The 13856-nt window shown below is 44.7% G+C and overlaps 1 protein-coding gene across 4 annotated transcripts in view; it reads left to right on the top strand.

Moving 5' to 3' along the window:
• The window catches only part of EZH2 (enhancer of zeste 2 polycomb repressive complex 2 subunit), a 38783-nt gene that overhangs the window by 22964 nt on the left and 1963 nt on the right, over nucleotides 1–13856 (top strand). For 2 of the 4 annotated variants that reach the window (XM_029234427.1, XM_029234425.1), the window contains 9 exons: nucleotides 5115–5206; nucleotides 6629–6869; nucleotides 7443–7612; nucleotides 8122–8216; nucleotides 9144–9184; nucleotides 9597–9722; nucleotides 10496–10674; nucleotides 12653–12748; nucleotides 13330–13411. In XM_029234427.1, the coding sequence (XP_029090260.1) occupies nucleotides 5115–5206; nucleotides 6629–6869; nucleotides 7443–7612; nucleotides 8122–8216; nucleotides 9144–9184; nucleotides 9597–9722; nucleotides 10496–10674; nucleotides 12653–12748; nucleotides 13330–13411 (1122 nt within the window). The remainder of the gene's footprint in view (nucleotides 1–5114; nucleotides 5207–6628; nucleotides 6870–7442; nucleotides 7613–8121; nucleotides 8217–9143; nucleotides 9185–9596; nucleotides 9723–10495; nucleotides 10675–12652; nucleotides 12749–13329; nucleotides 13412–13856) is intronic. The other 2 variants (XR_003795348.1, XM_029234426.1) reach the window with 1 other exon arrangement.

The following is a 13856-nucleotide window of genomic DNA, read 5'->3' as shown; positions in this document are numbered from 1 at the left end:
GGAACCTGTGCTCCGCAACGGGAGAGGCCATGGCAGTGAGAGGCCCGCGTACTGAAAAAAAAAAAAAAAAAAGTCTAGGTGGTATGTTTATTGGAATCTCATTAAATTTATAAATTATCTAAGGGGAAATTGACAATTTAAAATAAGGGTATGTCTAACTATGGGATAAGTCTCCTTTTGTCCTTTAAAATAAGCTTTCTGATTTTCTTCCCGTAGCTCTTGTATTTACATTCTTTGGTAAGTTGATTTCTAGGCATTAAATGTGTTGGGCTTTTCCCCTTGTATCATATATGTTTCATACCCTGCTACTTTACTGGGCTGTCCTTGTTTGTGATAGTTTCTGCATAGATTCTTTTGAGTTTTCCAGCTGTAATTATCTACAGTTATGAATGGTTTTGCTTTCTTTCCAATCTTTGTAACTTTAACTACCTTCTCCTGTCTGACTGTATCTTCAGTGCATGTTAAATAATAGTGGTGCTAGGAGATACATTTCCTACTGCTCCTGGATCAGTTTTGGGAAATTACCCGTTTCATTCCGATTTTGAAATTTATTTGTATAATTTGATCTGCATGTTCTAATAATTCTTTTAATTTCTTTTATTTCTTTGATTGTTCTTCTGTGTTTGATTCTTTTTTTCTTGAAGAGATTAAGAAGTGGTTTATATATTTAGAAAATCTGTTTTGTATATTTTTCCCTCAGAGAATCAGCTACTGTATTAGTTTTTACTGTTTTTCTGTTTGTGAATCTGATGTTTGTGTCATTTTCATTCTTTCCTCTTTTTTTGGATGTATGTATTTTAACACAGTGAGTTGTCTCTAGAGCGCTGTTTCAACTTCTTTTAGGTTTCAATATTTGGTATTATTACTATTTTTTTTTAAAGGAATTTGAGGGAATGTTTTGTATTTCCTTTAACTCATTGTTGAACGGAGACTTTTTTTTTTTTCTGCGGTATGCGGGCCTCTCACTGTTGTGGCCTCTCCCGTTGCGGAACACAGGCTCTGGACGCTCAGGCTCAGCGGCCATGGCTCACGGGCCTAGCCGCTCTGCGGCATGTGGGATCTTCCCGGACCAGGGTACGAACCCGTGTCCCCTGCATCGGCAGGCAGACTCTCAACTACTACGCCACCAGGGAAGCCCAAAGGGAGACTTTTTAAAACTTCATTGTGAAAGAGGCCTTTTTTGGATGTTAACTGTTTTTATTATTTCTGTGCTGGCAGCCTCACTGATGTTGGGCCTTACTTGTTATTTAGATGTTAGGGGTGTCTGCCACTCTTATCTCTAAGGAAGATATTCTTTTTTAAAAAAAAATAAATTTATTTATTTATTTTTGGCTGCGTTGGGTCTTCGTTGCTGCACGCAGTCTTTCTCTAGTTGCGGCGAGCAGGGGCTACTCTTCCTTGTGGTGCGCGGGATTCTCATTGCTGTGGCTTCTCTTGTTGTGGAGCTCGGGCTCTAGACGCGTGGGCTTCAGTAGTTGTGGCACACAGGCTCAGTAGTTGTGGCACGTGGCCTCAGTAGATGTGGCACGTGGGCTCAGTAGTTGTGGCGTGGAGTAGTTGCTCCACGGCATGTGGGATCTTCCCAGACCAGGGCTCAAACCCGTGTCTCCTGCACTGGCAGGCAGATTCTTAACCACTGTGCCACCAAGGAAGTCCCGGAAGGTATTCTGATGGCAGGGGATTGGCAGTTCATCTGGGCCAGAAGCTTGGTATCTGATCATGGATCTTTTCTATTAGAGGGACTTTAATCTCCAGTACAGGCCTAGAGCATAGCTAGAATTGTATATTACAATTTATAAGTCTTTTACCTTTGCTTGAAAACCTTTAGATAAGATATTGCACCAAAATTCTTTAGGTTGCTTTTGAAATTAAAGAAAAAAAAAAAGCCTTTAATATCCATGTTCTTTTCTTTTTGTGAAACTTTTAAGTATCTTGCTTTAATTTTCCATCTGATAATTTTCCTGATCAGGGAATTTTATATAATCTTCTCTCCAACCTGCCCATATTATACTTAGTTTGAAATATATTTTAATAATGTATTGCAAATACTAGTATTTTAAGATGTCTATTTGAAAAGATTATTTTCAGTATTCTGGAAGTCTAAAATAGTCAAGACTCTTAGAGGAAAACATAGGCAGAACACTCTATGACATAAATCACAGCAAGATCCTTTTTGACCCACCTCCTAGAGAAATGGAAATAAAAACAAAAATAAACAAATGGGACTTAATGAAACTGCAAAGCTTTTGCACAGCAAAGGAAACCATAAACAAGACCAAAAGACAACCCTCAGAATGGGAGAAAATATTTGCAAATGAAGCAACTGACAAAGGATTAATCTCCAAAATTTACAAGCAGCTCATGCAGCTCAATATCAAAAAAACAAACGACCCAATCCAAAAATGGGCTGAAGACTTAAATAGACATTTCTCCAAAGAAGATATGCAGATTGCCAACAAACACATGAAAGAATGCTCAACATCATTAATCATTAGAGAAATGCAAATCAAAACTACAATGAGATACCATCTCACACCGGTCAGAATGGCCGTCATCAAAAAATCTACAAACAATAAATGCTGGAGAGGGTGTGGAGAAAAGGGAACCCTCTTGCACTACTGATACAGCCACTATGGAGAACAGTATGGAGGTTCCTTAAAATACTAAAAATAGAACTACCATATGACCCAGCAATCCCACTACTGGGTACATGGCCTGAGAAAACCATAATTCAAAAAGTCATGTACCACAATGTTCATTGCAGCACTATTTACTATAGCCAGGACATGGAAGCAACCTATGTGTCCATCAACAGATGAATGGATAAAGAAGATGTGGCACATATATACAATGGAATATTACTCACACATAAAAAGAAACAAAATTGAGTTATTTGTAGTGAGATGGATGGACCTAGAGTCTGTCATACAGAGTGAAGTAAGTCAGAAGGAGAAAAACAAATACCGTATGCTTACACATATATATGGAATCTAAAAAAAAAAAAGTCACGAAGAACCTAGGGGCAAGACGGGAATAAAGACGTAGACCTACTAGAGAATGGACTTGAGGATACGAGGAGGGGGAAGGGTAAGCTGGGACAAAGTGAGAGAGTGGCATGGACATTATACACTACCAAATACAAAATAGATAGCTAGTGGGAAGCAGCCGCATCGCACAGGGAGATCAGCTTGGTGCTTTGTGACCACCTGGAGGGGTGGGATAGGGAGGGTGGGAGGGAGGGAGACGCAAGAGGGAAGAGGTATGGGGACATATGTATAACTGATTCACTTGGTTATAAAGCAGAAACTGACACACCATTGTAAAGCGATTATAGTCCAATAAAGATGTTAAAAAAAATAGGACATTTCTAGAAGAGGGAATTCTTTATATACTTAGTTTTCCTAAAGAATTGAAGTTGGAAATTCTGCTGAAGGAAATCTAGTCGTAAGAATAGTTCTCTTTCTTTAGCTAACTGCAATGTGGGGTGAAGAATGGTACTTTAAATTTTTTAAGTACTTTTATTATTAGCATGCTGGCTTTTCCTTTACGGCCTGGATTTGTTCTCGCCTTGGAGACTGTGTAATTGTGGCTTATGATGCTGATACTGTTACCTAGTCCTGACTTGGAGGCGGCTTCTGTCTCATCACCAGCAGAGGCTGCTGTCCTCATTTGTGCACGTGTGTGTGTAGAGATACATGTGTGTCGTCTTCAGTGAATTGGGGCAAAACTATCAGTCTCTAACTATAGTATGTACTAGAGGAGACATCCAGACTAAACACAGGTTTCACCTAAAGCGTGTCGGTCAGGAATGTGCCTCTGGCTCAGGACGATTTTGTTTTTGGATGGATGTAATTCCTTCTGCTTATGTGACCTTAATCTTCTAGTGCTCAGTCTGTGTATTTTAGGGGTCCTCACCTGTGCAAAGTGTAAGTCAGTGCTAAATAAGTCATATGGTATCAGGCTCTTGTTCTGGGAAAAACCAACTCACATACTTGAAACAGTCTGAGCCTTGAATTTCTATTTTAAAAACATAACTTTTTCTTCCTTCCCTCATCACTGTCTTCATTTCCCATTTAAGTTCTATGGATAGAAGTATGGCTTTTTTTTTTTTTTTTTTTTTTTTGCGGTACGCGGGCCTCTCACTGTCGTGGCCTCTCCCGTTGCGGAGCACGGGCTCCGGACGCGCAGGCTCAGGGGCCATGGCTCACGGGCCCAGCCGCTCCGCGGCATGTGGGATCTTCCTGGACCGGGGCACGAACCCGTGTCCCCTGCATCAGCAGGCGGACTCTCAACCACTGCGCCACCAGGGAAGCCCGAAGTATGGCTTTTTACAAATATTTTTTAAATGATTTATTTCATGAATCTGTCACTTGTTTTTATCCAGATTAATTTTCATCTTGTGTAATTCTGGATAGGGCATTTCTAGTATTTGCCTTTATTCGCTGTAAGCAAAGCCTCCCCAAGTTGTCTGAAGTTCTCGCTGCTGCGCTTTCATACTTGTTAGTATACCAGTGTGCTGGACTTTGAATTTTTCTGTTATATTATTTGGGAATCTTAAGTTTCAAACACTTTATCTTTCTAAAACCTGTTTTATCTGACCATTGTATTTTCCTGCAGAAAGGGTGCTGACTGTGCAGGCTCCCGCTGGGTTCTTGAATTGTGTGTGATTCAAAGAAATTGACTTGTAGTATTCCGAGGCTGTCCTCATTATCTTTTAAAACTGGTTTTTAACAATTGGTGTCCCATTCTCCCCCATTTGACAAGCTGATTGCTGACCTTTCTTTGGAAATCGATAAATTGTAGATGTCAGAATTCTTTTGTAAAAAGAGGAAATCTGATTTCTATGTAGAGGATACATCAGTTGTTTCTATGGAGACATTCAAGACCCAAATAAATGTTTATAATTAGAGCTCAGGTGTGCTGGGGGAGACCTGAGGAGAATACATTGTGGAAATTCAATGAGAGCGTGAAGGAAAGTTCTGTAGTGTAAACATTATTAGCAAAAGTGTAATGTAGTAATTGACTTTCTCCTTTGGAACTGGAGACATGAAAAAGTAATGTTATGTGTAAAAGTAATGTTATTTATGTTTGGATATTTTATGTTTATTTTGCAGCTTTTCATGCGACACCCAACACTTACAAGCGGAAAAACACGGAGACGGCTCTGGACAACAAGCCTTGCGGCCCCCAGTGTTACCAGCACTTGGTAAGCGTGCACAGCGGGGCTCCAGAGGGAATTGGAGAAGTCTTAATTTTGAACTTCGGTGAGGTCTGTAAAGTCAGCGGTAACCTCACTGTTCCCATACTTTGATTGGCCATATGATAGCCAGAGGTTTCTCAGTCACATTTCTTGGTAGTGCTTACGTACTGCACATTCTAGTCTTTCGTTATCCCGCGTTATTCTTTATCTCTGTTAGTCTTTTCAGCAGCGTGTGGAGGTCTTTAGGATCCAGGCCTCCTGTACCTCCACAGAGCTTACGAGAATGGGAAGCACAGAGGACCCTTTTAAACCCCAGAAGTGCAGTAGTTCCCGGGCCTTGCTCAGAGCCATAGCCCTTCTTTGAGTTGTAGACCCACTGTAGTTGAGCTATATTATATATAGGCCCCGGAGAGGTTTTGTATGTTTATTTATTTTTTTTTAATGATGGAGAAAAGGTAAGGGTTTAGGAAAATATGAGGTAGAAAAGTTGTTTTTTACGGGTACTATCTTATTTTTACCATTTCCCCTCTTTGAACCAAGCCACTCCTACCTAGGAACTAAATGGGTATATATTGCCTGTTGGATTTTGGACAGAAGATTCATTGAATGGCACCTGCAGAAGGTATCCTATTTTTAAGCAATTTGGTTTTTGTAGAATGAAGTATAAAACTGTTGGCTGCTCTCAGACTTCTCCCTTCTATTGCCACTAAAAATGGAATTCTTGAGCACTGTTTTATATATAATATTCCTTACAAGGCAGAATTTTATTTGGCTCATCTAAAATGTGTCTGTGGTATCTCTATAATCCACGCCCTTCCCGTTGTTGTATACTTTCTGAGACTGAATTATTACACCTGGTAACGCAGAATGTAACCCTCACCGCCTTGTTCGTCGAGTTCCTTTCATGTCTTCCTGGGTTGTGCATCCCTCACAGGGGGAAAAAAAAAAAAGGGATGTTTTACTTGTAAGGCAGAAAGTGAAAGAGGTGGAGTATGTGTACATGTTTTGTTTTCTTCTTGTATACTTTAAATATTACCTTAGAAAGGGACATGTTGGCTTAAGAAACCCTGAAATAGGAAAGTGTGACTTTAGATGCACATTAGATGTGTGCTTCCTCTTAAAATTCACTTTTAAATAGACTGTTACCTAAAGTATATTTCTATTTAACTCATAATCAGTTAATATAGAGCCGTCTTGCCTGATTTTGTGCTGCTCTGGCACTGTACGGAAGCCATATTTATCTTTCGCAAATCTTCAAACCCTCAAAAGCAGATAGAAAACAGTTGTATGTAGATGTGCGACTGTTTGTGAAAGCCGGATACTGTGATACATTTGACTAACGTGCTAACGCCATCCTTTTCTTTTTCTCCTCCGCCAAAATGAGCTGCAGAACTTTACCCTGATGTCTGCACTTTTCCCCCTTCGTAGGAGGGCGCGAAGGAGTTTGCTGCCGCCCTCACTGCCGAGCGGATAAAGACGCCCCCGAAGCGCCCAGGCGGCCGCAGGAGAGGGCGGCTCCCCAACAACAGCAGCAGGCCCGGCACCCCCACCACCAACGTGCTCGAGTCGAAGGACACGGACAGTGACAGGGAGGCGGGGACCGAGACCGGAGGGGAGGGCAACGACAAGGAAGAGGAGGAGAAGAAGGATGAGACCTCCAGTTCCTCAGGTGAGACGCGTCTGGTAACGGGGTCTTCCTGCCGCTCGGAGGGTTCGTGTTGTCGAGGTTTGGGTCGTGTAAGGTGTTAGTTACTTCCCTCAGTTGGTTAGTTACAGACACGGTGAGAAACCCAGGGGCAGAGCTGTGTGGCTGTGACTCTTACTGCTCTCTTCTGGCCCACACCCAGCCCTCGCCTGTGGTGTTGATCTGTCTGGGTTACTTGCAAGTTGACCATCCGGTTTATTTTCACTCTTTGGGCCGCTTTCCTTTTTCCAGCTTTCACCAGGGCATGATGAAATTCTCATCATTCAGTTGAATACTCTGGACGCTCTGTGGGTAGCTTTGGTTAGGAGAGAGAATTAGAACCACTGACTAACACGTTACGGGTTGTCTTTTCAGCCCTATGATTGCACCGTAAGTAATAGTAGGGTAGCCCCATCTGCTTTCATTTTAGAAGGCTGAGTTAAAGGGAGCCCGCTCTCATGGTTTCCATGGGGGAAAAGCTTACTGATACTTCCTTCCCTTTCCCTTTCCTTCCTCCCATTGCTATTTCTTGACCATTGCTTAACTTTGGTTTCGTAGAAGCGAATTCTCGGTGTCAAACACCAATAAAGATGAAGCCCAACGCCGAGCCCCCCGAGAACGTGGAGTGGAGTGGCGCTGAGGCCTCCATGTTCAGGGTCCTCATCGGCACGTACTACGACAATTTCTGTGCCATCGCCAGGTTGATTGGGACCAAGACATGTCGACAGGTCAGCGTGCCTGATAAAAATACTGTCAGCTTCAAATACGTGGTCACTGTCCAAACATACGAACATTCGTGGTTATTAAACTGCTGTTCCTCTGAAAAGAAGTATAAAAAATTTTTTTTTTCACTGAGAGGATACTGAAAGGAAATTACTCATTCAACTTTAGATGTTTTAGGTTAGCTGGCAATGGGTTCTATCTTATTTTATTATTCATTCCTTTATTTGCTTTTTGGCCACGCTGCACAGCACATGGCATCTTAGTTCCCCAAACAGGGATCGAACCTGTGTCCCTTGCAGTGTAAGTGCAGAGTCCTAACCACTGGACAGCCAGGGAATTCTGGCAATGGGTTTTAAAAACCAGGAACGATTTAGATTTAGCCTCATGACTCTCAGTAAGAGTGTAATCGCAGCAGCGTCACAGGACAGACAAATAGTTTCTGGTGGGAATGAGCAGGAGACTGGTTTGCTTAAATAGACGGTCCTCACGGCCCTGTAACCTTGCCTCTTGTCAGGTGTATGAGTTTCGAGTCAAAGAATCCAGTGTCATAGCGCCAGCTCCCGCCGAGGACGTTGACACCCCTCCCAGGAAGAAGAAGAGGAAACACCGGTGAGTCTGCGGCGTGATGGGGAGGCCGCTGCGGGCCTGGCGCTCATGAGGGCAGTGGTGGCTCCACTCCGTCGATTAGGAAAGAAGCTTAAGTGGCCTCAGAAATAGACCTGTGGGGTCGTGTTTCTGTGGGCATTTGCTGGCATTTTTCTGTAAGAACACAGTGGCTGTCAGGAGATTTGGTGTGTTGAGTCATAAAAGTTTTATGATTACTATGCTACATTTTGGTTACGAAGAATTACTGAGTAGCTTCTGCAGTGAAGGCTGCATAAACCCTTACTTGGCATTCGTGTGTGGATCTTGGGAGGCTGTGAGCTCTGGGCCAGTTTTCACTCTAGGAGCCTGAGTTTTCCACGCCCACCCTGCCATCGGCCTGGGTGAGCGAGTGACGGGGGCAGTGAAGGTGTCAGGCCGACTCGGATGTGTGGAGGCTGGATGGACTACTTGCTGTAACCACCACCCCGGTCCTTTTTTTCTTTTTAGAGAGAAACACAGTTGGGTGTTGGGTAAGGGAACATCTAAATTATGCTTCAAAAATTGTCTACAGCTTAATTTAGACTTTAATAGATGCCTCTACATTTTTTGCTTGGATTCTCTCTGACCATATAGCTCAGTTGAAATGATGCAAGATTCCAGAAATTAGAGCAGGTATGCTGTGTCAGTATCATCCACACTAGAATAAACCTGCCCCAGGTGGCCGGGCTGGCTCTCTGAGGCCACAGCCCCGTAGGCTGTTCCCACGTTGCTCCACACCTGCGCCAGGTGTGAGCGGGGTGGCGTGTGACTCCTCTTTCATAGTCACTTGTATTAAGAGCCCTGCCGCGTTCATGGCACAGGTTGACGCGTTTAAGTTGCGCTTGTTGACATGTGGCTGACTGTGCGCCCCAGGGTCACGAGGGTGATGTTTCCTTCCTTTGTGTTTTGCAGGTTGTGGGCTGCACACTGCAGAAAGATACAGCTGAAGAAGGGTTGGCATCTTTCCGTTCAGCTTCATTAGTAACTCAGGGTCTACTTCTCGTGTCTTAGAATAGTAATTGGATTAGAGTTTGGGATATTCTAATATAACCGACTTTGGTGCACTGAAGTTTAATGCACAGAAGTGCATTAAATGGAGGCCGTCTGTTGGTTAATTTCCAGTCGGTTAGAGGAGAACGACTCTGGGAACCTGACTGAGGTGTGTGTGACAGTGCCCCGGGGTTCCCGAGCTCTTGGCGGGTGGGGCTAATTTCTGCTGACCTCTTGTAAACAGTGTGTGTGACGTTGCAGACACGGAAAGACAACCCGCTAAGCTCGGAGGGCCACGGGGAGCGCATGTGCTTGTCGGGCGTGTGGTCCCCTTGCCGCTCTCTGGACTGACGTGGTGCTGTTGTCTCTGTGCAGACGGCTCCTCCAACCATGTTTACAACTACCAGCCCTGTGACCACCCGCGGCAGCCTTGCGACAGCTCGTGCCCTTGTGTGATAGCCCAGAATTTTTGTGAAAAGTTTTGTCAATGTAGTTCAGAGTGTAAGTATGTTGTCTTGATGTGATTACGTGAGAATTCAGTAGGCTGTTGGTCAGCAATTTAAAACTGTAACCTCAATCGGCACAAGGACACGGCAGCTCCTGCGTGCTGTTCCCTTTGGGAAATTCACTTACGCCACGAGCATGCATGGCGCCCAGGAGTGGCGCTGGGCCTCTTTCCAGCCAGCCTCCTGGCTGACGCGGGTATGTGGGCAGGTTTAGGCGAATGTGGGTTAAAGGAGCTTTTATTTTTTCCCCCTTGATCATTTAACTTAAATCATAGTAGAGTTGACACAGAATGGAAGGGGACTCTAGAAATAGCTACCCAAATACTTTTTGGACACCAGAAACTGTTAAGAGTTAGGTGGGTTTAGTCTTCAGAATACAGGAATGTGTAGCATCAGGGTAGTGACTGTAATGATTTAATGAAACTGCACTGAAGCCCGGATACCAAGGAAGTACCTAGAACTCTGACTATCGGAGTGGTTGAGATCCGTGGATATTATGTAGTCCAAATCCTTCCTTCACACCTGTTTTATAAATCAAAGAACTGTAAGTACACATGCCATCTAACGAACGAAAAAGGGGAGACAGGAACTCAGTGATCTCCTTCAGGATGGACAGCTTCAACCTTCCTGTTACTTTCCTTTCCTCATGTGTACGGTGGGATAATACAGTTGTTGTGAGGCCTCCGTGCTTTAATCAGGGCCTTAGCGCCAGACTTGAGCTGCACCGTTAGGCAAGGTTTTCGTCTGACGAAGAACATCTCTCTGAAGGTCAGAACCGCTTTCCGGGATGCCGCTGCAAAGCCCAGTGCAACACCAAGCAGTGCCCGTGCTACCTGGCTGTCCGAGAGTGTGACCCTGACCTCTGTCTTACTTGTGGAGCTGCTGACCACTGGGACAGTAAAAACGTGTCCTGCAAGAACTGTAGCATTCAGCGGGGCTCTAAGAAGGTAGGGCGTGATCGTTGTTGGTGGGCTTCCGAGAGATGTCAAAGTCAGGATAGTCTTAGACCATTTAGCTGGGGCAAAAATGTGATTATTGAATGGTACAGCTGATACAAGGAAAATGGTTGATTTTTCTGTAGAATAGTTTGATACAGGATGAACCAGTCAACTCTGAGAAGCAGCTGTTAATGGTATCGGATTTGAATAAGAGGTATTTTTCTAGTTGTTTAATAGATGATTCGATTTTCTTTTTTAAGTTTAGTTAATAGAACAAGTGGTTTATCTAGTCTCCTTAGAGCAAATCACTGGTGTTCCTGTCAGAACAGAGAGACCCATTCTTATCAAATAGTATTCTGGGTTCCTTTTTGCACAGAGTAAAAGATGGGACTTCCCACAGTAGTTTCTGTAATAACCTTGAAAATAACACAGGCAGGAATTACATAACGGAAGCCTGGGCATTGCATGGACTTGACTTGTTGCAACCAGGGAGTTTATTGTTGACCAAAAGAAACTTAGTTTTTTAAGGTAGTGTCTTAGTTTTTAGGGTACTATCAGTATCTTGGTTTTTTAGGGTAGATGATAGGTTTCTTCAGTTAATCATTTTTATAATAATAGCTGACATTTATTATTTAATATAGAGCAGGCCCTGGTCTAAGCACTTTGTGTATTAACTCATTAGTCTTCCTAACTCCCTGAGTTAGGAATAATCATTAAACCCAACGTTCTGAGACTTGTCAGGAAAGGAGCAGGAACTCAGCCAGGCGTTCCGGCCCCGGACCCTGTGCCGTGAGTGACCACCCCGTGTGCACGCGGCACGCTCTTCTCTTAGGGTCTTGAACTAGTGAACTAGTGTGTAATGTAACTGAGATCGCTGTACTGTCAGTCCTACTCTACTGGAAGTTCTGTTTATGGCAGTGGCTTTATATTTTTGGCTGTGGCCAAAACGCCTGCTATCAGGCGTTCAGACGGGTTTTACTCTAGGTCCTCACGTCACAGTGATGCTGGCGTGGTTTCCCGGGGACACCCATTCAGCCCTGAGAACTCCCATTTCTCCCTCAATCCTGTACTTTCCCACTGTATGATAAAAACCCCTCCTTCAGTTTGTTCAGAAAGTGGATAATCCTAATGGTGACATGTCTTTCTACACGTCTTTTACCTCCTAAAACAGAAAACTGTGTGGATACTTTTTACCAACGGGGTTTCATTTGCTTAACAGTATTTAGCTGGTCAGGAAGGTACTTGGTTAATTCTTCCCCGACAGGGAGTGTAGGCTGAGTCAGAACAAGCATAGATCGGTAACCTGGGGATCCAGGAGTCTTTTTCGAGGCCACGAGGATACTTGGAATGAAAGCATAATAATGAGCCACGATGAAAGGTTAGGGATTCATTCCCAAACAGACTAACGGTAGAAGCGACAGCAGTGATCAGCCATCTTGGCATCCGCTAAGAACAGAATGCTGGCCCACGGGATCGTGCTACCCCTCGTGGTGGTTTTTCGTGCTGTCGTGAGGAAGGGCTGTGGAAGGATGCGCCCAAGAGAAAAGTGCCCTGGAAGGAAGGGCAGTGCTTCGGGAGGAATAAAAGCTGGTGAAGAGCCAGGAGAGGGCCCCACGGGGGCTGGGACTGCACCCGGAGGAGGTGGTGATAGAGGCCGTCTTGGGGAGGTGCAGGGGGCAAGGGCGGAAGGACGGACAGGGAAGCAAATGGTGCAGCATGTCATGATGCCTCGTGCAAGGACCGCAGTCGGAGGGACCCGCACCAGCATAGGTGACGTCGTATTTCTGAGAGAGACAGAGGATACTTAGGCTCTGTACTTGATTTACAAAAACCAAAACGTGGTTCTTGCAGTTTGTCAAGCCCTTTGGTAAGGCGGGGGAGCTGACCCCTTCCCCCACCTGTGGTTGAATTACCCTGGTTCATCCCATGTCTGATTTGTCCATCTTCACTCCCCTCTGATTATATGATTGTGTTTATTATTCTCTAGCATTTACTGCTGGCACCATCTGATGTGGCAGGCTGGGGGATTTTCATCAAAGATCCTGTACAGAAAAACGAATTCATCTCGGAATACTGTGGAGAGGTAAGGCACAGCCGTCCAGTTGCAGACAGAGGGATGCTCACGGGCATCATCTGTACTCACTTTGCTTTGGACTGATTTTCATTGGGCAAGTCCGTTGGGTTTGATGAGAAGTGAATTTAAAATGCCTTTTCAGCTTGGGCTTGTGGGTTTGGTTGGTTTGGAAGTTAAGCTACACGGCTTCAGTCCTTGTCACAGTTAGCTTTTATCACCTGGGGACAAGGGGGAGAACAAGAGCTTTAAAATGAGGAGTCTGTCCTACTTAAGCCACAGCCTAGTTGACAAGAACCTAAGTTAGGAAAAACCCTGGGGCTGGCTTCATTGTGCGATTAACCCACCCGGTTTGTATTTTGTACTGAGTAAAAAGACTTCTGTTCATCACTTTCTCCAAGCATAGTTACTTTAAATGTGGAAGTATTCAATATTTCTAAGTTAGAGTCCTTAAAATGTCACTGTTTTTGACAAAGAGAGAAACTGGCCACAGTGACCCCTTCAAGGTCCCAACTGTTCCTGATGAGCTGGTGTGTGTTCTCCTACCAGGCTCACCTGTTGCAAAACAACCTCCCCCATGTCCTTCCTTTTAGATTATTTCTCAAGATGAAGCAGACAGAAGAGGGAAAGTATATGATAAATACATGTGCAGCTTTCTCTTCAACTTGAACAATGGTATGTTGATGAATTAGAGTGCATTTGGTTCCCGGGCTGCATGGGCCCCTTCTGGTGGCTTGAGTATCAGAAACGACATTAGGGGCCCCCAGTGTCTGCAGTGTTGGAAGGAGCCCCGGCCTGGGCTAAGGAATGGGCTGTTTGCTGGGAAGCCAGCCAGGTTGGATGAGTGTAACTTGGGGGCGGAGGTGGAGGCTCCCTGAGCCGTAGGGGGTTCTGTGTGCAGGGAGAGATCGCTGCCCCGGCCCCGGGCCGTTCCTTGGCTTCACTGCCTGGCTCTCCTCTCGTGCCCCTCTTGCCACAGGTACCAGTCGGCTGGGCCCACCTCCTCCGGTTAGTGCCTCTGACCTGGGAAGGGTGTGGAGCAAGGCCTCGTGCAGCATCTCCACGACGTCCCTGGGGGTCCTCAGAGGACAGTGAGGGTAACCGGTTAGTGCCTCTGACC

Source organism: Monodon monoceros, unplaced genomic scaffold (genome assembly GCF_005190385.1).
Source record: "Monodon monoceros isolate NGI ecotype Baffin Bay Population unplaced genomic scaffold, NGI_Narwhal_1 Super_Scaffold_2, whole genome shotgun sequence".
NCBI lineage: Eukaryota > Metazoa > Chordata > Mammalia > Artiodactyla > Monodontidae > Monodon > Monodon monoceros.
Note: the sequence above shows the minus strand (reverse complement) of the source record. Positions and strands in the feature narration are given on the sequence as shown.